The 12,390-nt window shown below is 41.6% G+C and overlaps 1 protein-coding gene and 1 pseudogene across 4 annotated transcripts in view; one reads left to right on the top strand and one right to left on the bottom strand.

Annotated features, from left to right (window-relative positions):
• TANGO6 (transport and golgi organization 6 homolog) overlaps positions 1-12,390 on the top strand; it is a 200,886-nt gene that overhangs the window by 18,526 nt on the left and 169,970 nt on the right. For all 4 annotated transcript variants that reach the window (XM_038538490.1, XM_038538492.1, XM_038538493.1 and 1 more), the window contains 2 exons: positions 3,954-4,090; positions 8,117-8,279. In XM_038538490.1, coding sequence (XP_038394418.1) covers positions 3,954-4,090; positions 8,117-8,279 — 300 coding nt within the window. The remainder of the gene's footprint in view (positions 1-3,953; positions 4,091-8,116; positions 8,280-12,390) is intronic.
• LOC102153562 lies at positions 10,039-10,619 on the bottom strand (annotated as a pseudogene).

Raw genomic sequence — 12,390 nt, 5'->3', positions numbered from 1 at the left:
CCCATATCCCATGCACATTCATTTCCTATTGCTGCTGTAACAAATTACCACACACTTAGTGCTTCTTGATGGAAATGATATTTATACTGGGCCCTGAAGGCTGAGTAGGACTTTTTTAGCTGACAGTGAGAGAAGACTAACACATAGGCAAAGAGAATAGCATGTATGAAGGAACAGACATAGAGAAAGCATAGTGTTTTTGAAGAAGTTTCAGTGTGGGTAAAGCAGTGATGGCAGAGTGTGGTGTTCAAGATTTTGAACTTTATTCTGAGGGTAATGAGAAACCATGGAAGGTTTTAAGAAGGAGAGAAGTTGGATCAAATCTACATTTTATTTATTTATTTTTAAAGATTTTAAAAATTTATTTAATCATGAGAGATACATAGAGGGAGAGACAGAGACACAGGCAGAGAGAGAAGCAGGCTCCATGCAGGGAGCCTGATGTGGGACTTGATCCTGGGACCCCAGGATCACGCTCTGGGCTGAAGGCAGACGCTCAATCGCTGAGGCAGACGCTCAGTCGCAAAGAGAATAGCATGTATGAAGGAACAGACATAGAAAAAGCATAGTGTTTTTGAAGAAGTTTCAGTGTGGGTAAAGCAGTGATGGCAGAGTGTGGTGTTCAAGATTTTGAACTTTATTCTGAGGGTAATGAGAAACCATGGAAGGTTTTAAGAAGGAGAGAAGTTGGATCAAATCTACATTTTATTTATTTATTTTTAAAGATTTTAAAAATTTATTTAATCATGAGAGATACATAGAGGGAGAGACAGAGACACAGGCAGAGAGAGAAGCAGGCTCCATGCAGGGAGCCTGATGTGGGACTTGATCCTGGGACCCCAGGATCACGCTCTGGGCTGAAGGCAGCCACTCAATCGCTGTCCCAAAACCTACATTTTAGAAATACCTATCTGGATGTATTGTGAAGAATGGGTTGGGTAAGAGCAGAGGCAGGGAGATCAGTTAAGCAGTCAACTGAGAGGTCTCAGTGGCTTGGATCAGTGCAGTGGCCGTAGAAATGGAGAAAAAGGAATGACTTGCAAGAGGTTTTTAAGAGGTAGCATTCCGGGGACACCTGGATGGCTCAGTTGGTTAGGCATCCCACTCTTGATTTCAGCTCTGGTTATGATCTCAGGGTCATGGGATTGGGCCCTGCGTCCAGTTCTGTGCTCAGTGTGGAGTCTGCTTCAGGTTCTTTCTCCCTCTCCCTCTGCTCTTCCCCCTGCTTGAGCATGCTCTCTCTCTCTCTTTCTCTTAACTAAGTAAACTTTTTTTTTTTTTTTTTTTTTTAAAGAGCTAGCGTTGCCAGAACTTAATGAAGGGCTGGATATGTGGGGAGGGAAGAGGAGAGACAAGAATCAATCTTGATTTTCCATTTCTAGTGTGGTAAATGTACCTTGGTCCTATCAGACAAATGTGAAGTCAACATGGTTGATAGATTTGGTCTAAAGTGACTCTGATGTTTCCTCCCTAGTTCTGCTGGCCTTTGCTTCTAGGGCTAATAAAATGAAAAATTATCAGTTACTTGAGAGAAGTTGCTACATGCAAATAGGTCCTTGCAAATCTTTTTCTGAAGAAAAGTTAGAGTTCATCCAAGGTCATGCAAATTAGAGAGCTGCTGTAAGACGCTTAGAGCCCTATTTTTTGCTATGAGCTTTTTCCCCCTCTACTTATGCATGTATATATTTTTTTGTTATCTATTTAAATCTTGTTTCTTCTCAAAACTGATTTGAGGCAATTTATATTTACTCACACATTTGCCATTTCTGGTGTTCTTCATTTCTTTGTGTAAATCCAAATTTTAATTCAAATTTCCTTCTGCCTGAAGAACTTCAGCATTTCTTATAGTACAGGTCTGCTGGCTGTGAATTCCTTTAGCTTTTGTTTATCTGAAAAAGTCTTTATTTTACCTTCCTTTTTTTTAATATATTTTATTTATTTATTCATGAGAGACACAGAAAGAGAGAGAGGGGCAGAGACATGGGCAGAGGGAGAAGCAGGCTCCACGCAGGGAGCCCGATGTGGGACTCAATCCCGGGAAGCCAGGATCACGCCGTGGGCCGAAGGCAGGCACCAAACCGCTGAGCTACCCAGGGACCCCTCACCTTGCTTTTCAAAAATATTTTTGCCGTCATTTTTGTCTTTGTTCCCCTACATGTGATAGATCTTTCTTTTTCTGGTTACTTTTAAGCATTTTCTCCTTGTCACTGGTTTTTAGAAGTTGATTATGATATTCCTTGGTGTGGGTGATATTCTTCTTTTTCTCTGCTTAACATTTCTTGAGCTTGTTAGAGCTGAGTTTTATAGTTTTTATCATATTTGGAAATTGTTTAGACATTGTCTTCAAAATTTTTTCTATCCTCTCTTCTCTCTAAAACTGTTTTTAAAAAAAATTTGAGCCCCAATGTGGGGCTTGAACTCACAATGCCTGAGATCAAGAGTTGAATGCTCTACCCACTGAGCCAGCGAGGTACCCCTCTTCTCTCTTTTTGGAATTTGAATTACACCTAATATTATGCTTAATGTTGTCCTATAAGTTACTGATGCTCTGTGTTTTTTTGTTTGGTTTTGTTTTGTTTCTCAGTCTTTCTGTGTTTCATTTTGGGTGATTTCTTTTGCTATGTGTTCAGGTTTATTGATTTTTTTCTTCTGCAGTGTTTAATCTGCTGTTAATCCCATCCAGTGTATTTTTCATTACAGATTTTTTTTTTTTTTAAAGAGAGAGAGAGAGAGAGAGAGAGCACAAGTGGAGGGGAGGGGCAAAGAGAAAGGGAGAAGCAGACTCCCTGCTGAGCCAGGCGTCCCTAGAGTAACCTTTAATCTGAGGTAATTTGGCCCCACTTCTAAGCCAATAGCATTCTGAGATTTTACTTAATGCCCTGTGTATATATTAGGAGGCCTTTCCATGCAAGCTAGTGGGAACACAACCTGTTTCCAGCCCTTGTGAACTTTAGGGACTTTTTCCCCTACTTCTTTCTGGTGGTTCTTGCCTCAGCCTTGTTTTTGTTTGTTTGTTTGTTTTGTGGGTTTTTTGTTTGTTTATTTGCACATATACACAGGTTATATACTATACTAAAGATTTGAATGAGGACACCTCTGCAGATCTCTGGAGCTCTCTCTTTACATACCTCTTTTCTGGTATTTTACTCTGAAAATTCTAGTTGCCTTAACCTCCCTGAACTCTGAACCATGTTTCTTTTTTTTTTTTTTAAAGATTTTATTTATTTATTCATGAGACACAGAGACAGAGAGAGGCAGAGACCCAGGAAGAGGGAGAAGCAGGCTCCATGTAGGGAGCCCGATGTGGGACTCGATCCTGGGACTCCAGGATTAGGCCCTGGGCTGAAGGCAGGCGCTAAACCGCTGAGCCACCTGGGCTGCCCTGAACCATGTTTCTTTAACTGAACAAGATGCCAGGCTTTGTTTGGGTTCCCCTTTGATGTGTTGTGGCCTCCAAGCTCTCTCTAAGCAGTAGGCTAGGGCATTCATGGAGTTCACCTTGTTTGCTTTTTTTTGTCTCAGAGGTCATTGTCCTGGGCTACTTGTCCAGTGTCTAAAAACTATTGTTTATAAAGTTTGTCCAGTTTTCCAGTGATTTAAAGAAGTAAGGTAAATCTGATACCTGTTACTGTATAGCTTTGGTTTAAGGCAGTTTAAATGACATGATGAATATAAAGAGACATAATAATAATAATAACAACAATAATAATAATAAAAGTAATAGACACTGAGAAGCAGCTAGTATTCAACCTCTGTCAATAATAACATTACAATGAATAAGTGCTCTTTTTTCCTCTGAACTTCCAGAAACCAACATGGAAAGTGCCAAGGGGTAGATTATCTTATTAAAGAAAAAACCAATTTTTAGTAGAGAAGAACACTTTTGCAGAAATTTTAAGGACTGTATGGGGGAACTAGTAGGAGTTTTTGACCTCTCTGTCCATCACTGACAGCTGGGGCCGCTGGCGGTAGTGACGCTGAGGCAGCGGCTGCTGATTGGAAGAAGTGTGACTTGATTGCAAAGATTTTGGCCTCTTGTCCCCAGCAGTCTCTTTCACCAGAGGATTACTACAGGGATATCTGCCCCCAGGTAAACACTTGTGTTTCTTCTCACTGTGTGAGGATTATCTGCTTATTCACAGAAAGGAGACTCTAATGCTTCTCTAAGGTGGAGGTAAAAGCAATATAATAGGTTTTTCTGTTTGGTGACAGGCCTTGTTAATAAGTGAATAAACACCTATGGAAGAGACCCACCTAATTGTTATGTTTAAGAATGCCTCCCTATTGTCAAATGAGTAGCCCAGCTTGCTCTTTTTTAATCTTTTATTTATTCATTTATTTTTTTTTTAATTTTTATTTATTTATGATAGTCACAGGGAGAGAGAGAGAGAGAGAGAGGCAGAGACACAGGCAGAAGGAGAAGCAGGCTCCATGCACCGGGAGCCCGACGTGGGACTCGACCCCGGGTCTCCGGGATCGCGCCCTGGGCCAAAGGCAGGCGCTAAACCGCTGCACCACCCAGGGATCCCTTTTTTTTTTTAAATTTTATTTATTTATTCATGAGAGACAGAGGGAGGTAGAGACACAGGCAGAGAGAGAAGCAGGCTCCATACGGGCAGCCCAATGTGGCTCAATCCAGGGACTCCAGGATCAGGCCCTGGGCTGAAGGTGGCGCTAAACTGCTGAGCCACCCAGGCTGCCCATGAGCTACCTGGGCTGCCCCCCCAGCTTGCTCTTAAGAGCTGGAATAAGAAACTAAAATTTCATCTTGTTCATTATCTTTTCTGTGTGTTTTTAATTAGTTAAAAAAAAGCAGGTATTAAGTAAACAAGGTAAATTAACATGGTATTCAACTTAAAAAGCACAGAAGAGTAAACAGAAAAATAAATCTTCATCTCATTTGGTTTCTAGTCCCTCAGAAGTAGTCACTGTTGGGATCCCTGGGTGGTGCAGCGGTTTGGCGCCTGCCTTTGGCCCTGGCCCGGGGCGCGATCCTGGAGACCCGAGATCGAATCCCATGTCGGGCTCCCAGTGCATGGAGCCTGCTTCTCCCTCTGCCTGTGTCTCTGCCTCTCTCTCTCTCTCTCTGTGTGTGACTATCATAAATAAATAAAAATTAAAAAAAAAAGTAGTCACTGTTACTAATTTCTTATTTATTGTCTGGCAATATTCTGTATATTAATGTGTATCCAATTATATATGTATCTGTATATATATTCCAATTTTTATCCAAGTAATAATGTATACACACACTGTTTTTCATTTTGCTTCTTTAACTTAACAGTGTATCTTGGAGATCATTTCATCTAGAATCATTTCATATAGTTACCTCATTCTTTTCATAGCTATGTAGTATTTCACCATATTAATCTACCATAATTTATTTAACTAGCTTTCTGTTAATGGGCATAAGTTGTTTCCATTCTTTTGCTACTACAAATCATGCTGCAGTTAATGTCTATAAATATTTATTTATTTATTTATTTATTTATTTATTTATTTATTTATTTATTTATTTAAAGATTCTATTTATTTATTCACGAGAGACACAGAGAGAGAAAGAGGCAGAGACACAGGCAGAGGGAGAAGCAGGCTCCATGCAGGGAGCCCTATGTGGGACTCCATACCAGGTCTCCAGGATCACGCCCTGGGCTGAAGGCGGGACTAAACCGCTGAGCCACCCGGCTGCCCAATTTTTATTTTTTTAAGAGAAGGAGAGAGTAGGGTTGAGGCAGAGGGAGAGAGAGAGAATCCTTTTTTAAAAAAAAAGATTTTGGGATCCCTGGGTGGCGCAGCGGTTTAGCGCCTGCCTTTGGCCCAGGGCGTGATCCTGGAGATCCGGGATCGAATCCCATGTCAGGCTCCCGGTGCATGGAGCCTGCTTCTCTCTCTGCCTGTGTCTCTGCCTCTCTCTCTCTCACTGTGTGCCTATCATAAATAAATAAAAATTAAAAAAAAAAGATTTTATTTGTTTATTAGAGAGAACACACAAGCAGGGGGTGAGGGAGAGGGAGAGTATCTTTCAAGCAGACTCCATGCTGAGCGTGGAGCCCCACATGAGGCTCAGTCCTATGATCCTGTGATCATGACCTGAGCTGAAGTCCACAGTCGGATGCTTAACTGACTGAGCCTCCCTGGCACTCCAATCTCCATGCAAGTTTTTACACGTGCAAGTATTACCATAGGAAAAATTCTTAGAATTGAAATGATCCATTTAAAGGTTGTGTGCATTTAAATTTTTGATTGATATTATTCATATTATTTATTTATTTTCCCATACCTTTGCTTACACCATGTGTTACAAGACTTTTCTTTTTTTTTGCTAATGTAATACATGGAAAATACGGAAGGAGTTTTCTTAACCAGTATTCCCCAGGCATTTAGATGTAAGACACACCCTTTGGAGTAGAGTCCAAAGAAGGTCATTCAGTTGTTATGCTTATCATCAGAGTTCTCATGGATAGGCATGCATGGAAATAAAATATCACAATGCAAAGACGTTATGTTGAAAATACTACACATAAATCGTTCTACAGGACAAAGTTGGCATTTGCGATGATGAGTACATATTTTCTGAATCTAATAGCTATAGTTTTGCTTCTTAACAAATTGATTAAATCAAGTCACATGTTTTAGTCTCTCTGGAGCAGTGTCAAAGGTCACATAGTTTTGGACAGAAGATACTTCTGTTTGCAGAAAAATGCAAGAGTCACTTTTAAGTCAGGAACAAATGCACTTCTCTGTTGGTTGCTTATACTTTGGTGAACCAGTCACAGGCACTGGAGAACTATATTTATCTTTGAGAATAAAATAGACTCCTTTGTGGGATAGTTCAGGCATGACAGGTTCTTTATTTTATTTTTTTTTAATATTTTATTTATTTATTCATAGAGACATAGAGAGAGAGAGAGAGAGTGAGTCAGAGACACAGGCAGAGGGAGAAGCAGGCTCCATGTAGGGAGCCTGAGGTGGGACTCGATCCGGGGTCTCCAGGATCACGCCCTGGGCTGTAGGCGGTGCTAAACCGCTGCACCACTGGGGCTGCCCAGGGTTCTTTAGGCCCTAAATATATTTATATGCCTTGATTCAGATATTTCATTTGGTGGCACTATTTATAATAGCAAAAAATTCTTTTATTTAGGGTTTGTTTTTTTTTTAAGATTTTATTTAATTATTCATGAGAGACAGAGAAAGAGAGACAGAGACACAGGCAGAGGGAGAAGCAGGCTCCATACAGGGAGCCTGACGCAGGACTTGAACCTGGGACCCCAGGATCACAACCTGAGCTGAAGGCGGCACTAAACTACTGAGCCACCCAGGCTGCCCTTTTTTTTTAGGTTTTTAATTTAATTTAATTTTTTAAAAGATTTTATTTATTTATTCATAGAGATGCAGAGAGAGAGAGAGGCAGAGACACAGGCAGAGGGAGAAGCAGGCTCCACACAGAGAGCCAGATGTGGGACTCGATCCAGGGTCTCCAGGATCATGCCCTTGGCTGCAGGCGGCGCTAAACCGCTGCGCCACCAGGGCTGCCCTAGGTTTTTAATTTTAATTCTAGTGTAGTTAACATACTGTGTTATATTAGTTTTAGTTGTACATAATAGCAAAATTTTGAGAGAAAACTGAATGTCTGGATATTAGGGAATAATTTAATAAGTTCTTACATACAGCTTAGGTATAATATTTTTGAGGAATTTATAACAATCTGAGCAGATTTCAGCAGTATGTAAAAATGAATATTAAGTGTGGTCTCAAAAAAATTATATGGAAATATACTGGAAAAAGTATATCAAAAATGTTGTAGTGCTTTGGGATGATTTTTCTTCTTAAAACTTTATTTTGCAAATTTTCTCCAATGAACATGTATTTTATAAATTTGATAGCATTATTTGATAAGAGCATAGCTTGATTCATACACCCTCTGATACTGGGTTGTTAAATTAAAAAAAAATTCTGTTGGATCAGTATTATTGCAGTAAGTTTTTTATTTTTTATTTTTTAATTAAAAAAATTTTTTTAATATATATTTTTTAATCTAAAGACTTTAGTCCTTTCTCTAGTTAATGCACTGTTCCTTGCACAGTCTTGTATTTACCTCATGTACTTTTCCTTGTAGATTCTAGATTTATTTCACTTTCAAGATAAATTGACAGTACGACAGTTTCAAAGAGTTGCCACCACTACTTTTATAACGATGTCAAGAGAACGCCCACAATTGGCTTCAAAGTATTTGCTTCAGCCACTGCTAACTCCTCTCCATCGATGTTTAAATACAGCAGGTAAAGAAGGAAGTCTGGTGATTGGGTATCCTTCTCAAGCATCTTCTTCAGTGTCTCAGATTTAAATGATGTAAGTCTGTAGCATTGCAGTGATTTTAGTTTTGCTGTCTTTTGCCCCCAACTTTTTATTTTGAAAAATCCACCTCACAGAAGTTCCAGGGAGAGTACATTAAACCACTTTTATACACCTTACCCGGATTGACCATTTTGGCCATATTCACTTTATCTTTCTCTTTTTATAGGTGTACATTTTTCTGAAGCACTTGAGACTTAGCTGTAGGCATCATCTAATATACAGACTTGATTCAGGGTGCCTGACTGGCTTAGCTGGAAAAGCATGCAACTCTTGATCCTGGGGTCATGAGTTTGAGTCCCATGTTGAGCATAGAGATTACTTAAAAATACATAAAGTTAAAAAAATAATGTGCACACTTGATTCAAATTTCTCAAATTTTTTCAAGAATTTTCTCTGTAATATTTTTTATTATACTTATTTATTTAGATTTGTTTTATTTATTTGAAAGAGAGAGAGATCACGAGCAGGGCGAGGAACAGAGGGAGAAACAGATTCCACTGAGCCAGGAGTCCAATGTGGGGCTTGATCCCAGGACACTGGAATCATGACATGAACCTAAGGCAGGCACTTAACCAACTTAGCTACCCAGGCATCCCTGTAGCTGTTTTTTAAAATCAAGAATCCAGCCAAGAATCATGCATTTCACTTACTGGCTTTATCTTTTTAGTTTGCATTAATGTAGAGTAGTTCCCTGTGTTGTGCCCAAGATTGCAAATCCGAGAAACCACCAAGGAGCCGACACCGATGCAAACACACGAGGGTTTATTTACAAGCTCGAGCTTGGATCCAAGTATACCTGACACAGCGGAGCAGGGACTTGGACCCCGAGACTAAGAGGAGTAGCAGCTTTATAGGGGCCATTGGCCAATGGGATTGTAACATACGCAGAAAGTTGCACAGTCATGTCCGTCTGCACGCAGGTGGCTGATTGAATTACATTTTACCCTATAGTATCCATTTGAACTGGCCTATTACTTTGGTCAGAATTGGCACGCACTTTGGTGGGCACAGGGCGGGGATTACATTGTTATGAGCCGATTTCTGATTAGGGTGTGCCCATCAGCTTGACTAGGGTGGGGCAGCGCCTTAAGCAATAAGCAGGTCATGTGGGGGTGATACAGGAGGTGGCCGGTGCAGCACAAAATGGAGTTAGTCCTGCTCTGCTTGTCCAGGGGTAGGGGATTTTTGTTATATTTCCTGGGTCCCACACCCTAGTCTTTTGTTTTTCACAATGACATTTTTTTTTCCAGATGAATACACTTTCTTTATTGAGGGTGACAAGCCAAAACAAAACTCCAAAACTCCAAACGTGTAAAAACCCAGGATGCTAGAAATACAGACTCAATTCATTTGAATAGAAGCTCATCCAGACTGCAGTCACAAACCCTAGTGAGATGCATGTGAGTGCTAAGACAGGGACAGGGGGACAGGAGTGAGGCCAAGAGAAAGGGTGGGAAGGGGACTCCATAGGCTTCAAAAGGATCACCTTCACAGTGCTACCTCCACCTTCCCAGTGACTGAAGACCTACTAGGCCCAATCTTTTGACCCCCTATCTTGGAGAGGGCTTTGAAGGCCAGTCCCAAATGGTTCTGCCCTTCCTTGTGCTATCCTTGTTTGCTGAGGCTTCGAGCCTCACTCTTCTCCTCTATACTCTTTTCTGTGATGAGTAGCAGGTTAGGGTACTATGAGCCACAGTGTGAGGCTGAGGGATAGGAGAGGCAGAGTAGAGTCAGGGTGAAGAGAGAAGAGTTATTCCAGGATCCTTCTTCTACATGAATCCCAAACTGTGCATCCCCCCACACTGTGCCTCTTATATCCACTCAGATCTGAGAAAGTACACTATAGGCGTAAGCAATTGTCCTGGAGACCTGCTGTGAGTCGGAGAAGGGGATGGGCTCTCTAGCCTGCACTTGGTGGAGCTGCCTGGTGAGAGTTGATGGCAGCAGCAGCTTCTTTCAGCGGGTCAGGCTGTTGTTCAGCGCAACCAAGCAGGAGCATGCTGTACTGCCTTGCCAGATCCATGTACTTGTGCTGCTCCACGCCCCGGGAATCCACAGCAGACAAGTCAGTGATGTTGCTGGCTGTCTGAGCAAGGATGGGGGGAGAGCAGGGCCTGCTTATCTGTGTAAGCAGGCTGTGGTAGTTGGGCTTAGCTCCAGTGAGGGCTTCGAAAGGGGGGCCAGGCCACTAGGTCCAGCAGCAGCTGCCGGTCCTCTCTGTCCTGGTTCAGGTCCTTGTTCTCCCAGCCTTAGCAGCACTCCATGGTGGGGTTCAGGCCGGGTACCCAGGCCACATTGAGGATGGATGGCATCTGTCCTCATGATATTTTTGAAGAGCCTTGATTATAAAATGTTCTGTAATTTGTATGTCTAATTGTTTCCTCATGATTAGATACAGATGAAACATTTCAGCAGCAATACTACATAGGATGACAATATTTTTTCTTAGTCTCCATCAGATTAGGGGAGCTTTTATAAAGAGGAGCTTTTCTTGGGCAGCCTGGGTGGCTCAGTGGTTTGGCGCCTGCCTTTGGCCCGGGGTGTGATCCTGGAGACTCGGGATTGAGTCCCGTGTCGGGCTCCCTACATGGAGCCTGCTTCTCCTTCTGCCTGTGTCTCTGCCTCTCTCTCTCTGTGTGTCTCTCAGAATGAATAAATAAAATTTTAAAAAAAGAAAAAGAAAAAAAGAGTTTTTCTTTCTCCTTACCTCATCACCCCTCCTATTTTTTTTTTTTAAAGATTTTATTTATTTATTCATGGTAGACACACAGAGAGAGGGAGAGAGAGAGAGAGGCAGAGGCACAGGCAGAGGGAGAAGCAGGCTCCATGCCAGGAGCCTGATGCAGGACTCGATCCCGGGACTCCAGGATTGCGCCCTGGGCCAAAGGCAGGCGCCAAACCGCTGAGCCACCCAGGGATCGCACCCCGCCCCACCCCCCGCTCCTATTTTTTTAAGATAAAAAAAAATTAAGTACAGTCTACCCCCTGAGCATGAGGCTCTCTACCTCACCACCCCAAGGTAAATTTTATTTATTTAAAAGATTTTATATATTTATTTATTTGTTTGAGAGAGAGAAAGAACATGAGCAGGAGGGAGAGGGAGAGACAGGCTCCTTAGCTGAGCAGGGAGCCTGCCATGGGGCTTGATGTCATGACCTGAGCCGAAGGCAGACACTTAACTGATTGAGCCACCCAGACACCCCTAAAGATTTTTATTTTTAAGTAATTTTTGCACCTAACCTGGGACTTGAATTCACAACCCCAAGATCAAAAGTCTCATGCTCTGTTGACTGAGCCAGTTGAGCCCCTTGAAGTATTCTTTCTGTTGGACTTCAGTATTAGGGCCTAAGATTCTTATATATCTAATTTCATGTACTAAGACTAATACCTCATTACTAATTTATTTATTCTCTTGTCTGTAACTGATGAGGTGTTCTAGTCTGCGGCAGTGGTTCTTATAGTGTGGTCCTAGGGCCAGCAGCATCGGCATCACCTTGGGAATTTATCAGAAATACAACTTTAGGGGAGCCTGGGTAGCTCAGCGGTTTAGCGCCACCTTCAGTCCAGGGCCTGATCCTGGAGACCCAGGATCGAGTCCTATGTCGGGTTCCCTGCATGGAGCCTGCTTCTCCCTCTGCCTGTGTCTCTGCCTGCCTCTCTCTCTCTGTGTGTGTCTCTCATGAGTAAATAAATTTAAAAAATCTTAAAAAAAAGAAAAAAAAAAGGATTGTAGCAGCTTTGCATATATTTTTAAAAAAAGAATACAACTTTATTATTATTTATTAGAAATATAAATGGGTTCTCCCCAGACCTACTAAATCATAAGTGCTGGTGTGGGTCCCAACAATCTGTGTTTAATAGACCCTTCTGGGTAATTCAAATGAGTGTTCAAGTTTGAGCCCTGGTCTAAAAGCACTATTCTTGGGAGGCCTAGATTCAGTCCATTTGTTGATCAATTATTTTCATCCTGGACCTTGTTCATTCATTTTAGGAATATTTATTGGACATCTGTTTGCCAGGCCTTTCTTCATGTGT

Source organism: Canis lupus, chromosome 5 (genome assembly GCF_011100685.1).
Source record: "Canis lupus familiaris isolate Mischka breed German Shepherd chromosome 5, alternate assembly UU_Cfam_GSD_1.0, whole genome shotgun sequence".
Lineage (NCBI taxonomy): Eukaryota > Metazoa > Chordata > Mammalia > Carnivora > Canidae > Canis > Canis lupus.
Note: the sequence above shows the minus strand (reverse complement) of the source record. Positions and strands in the feature narration are given on the sequence as shown.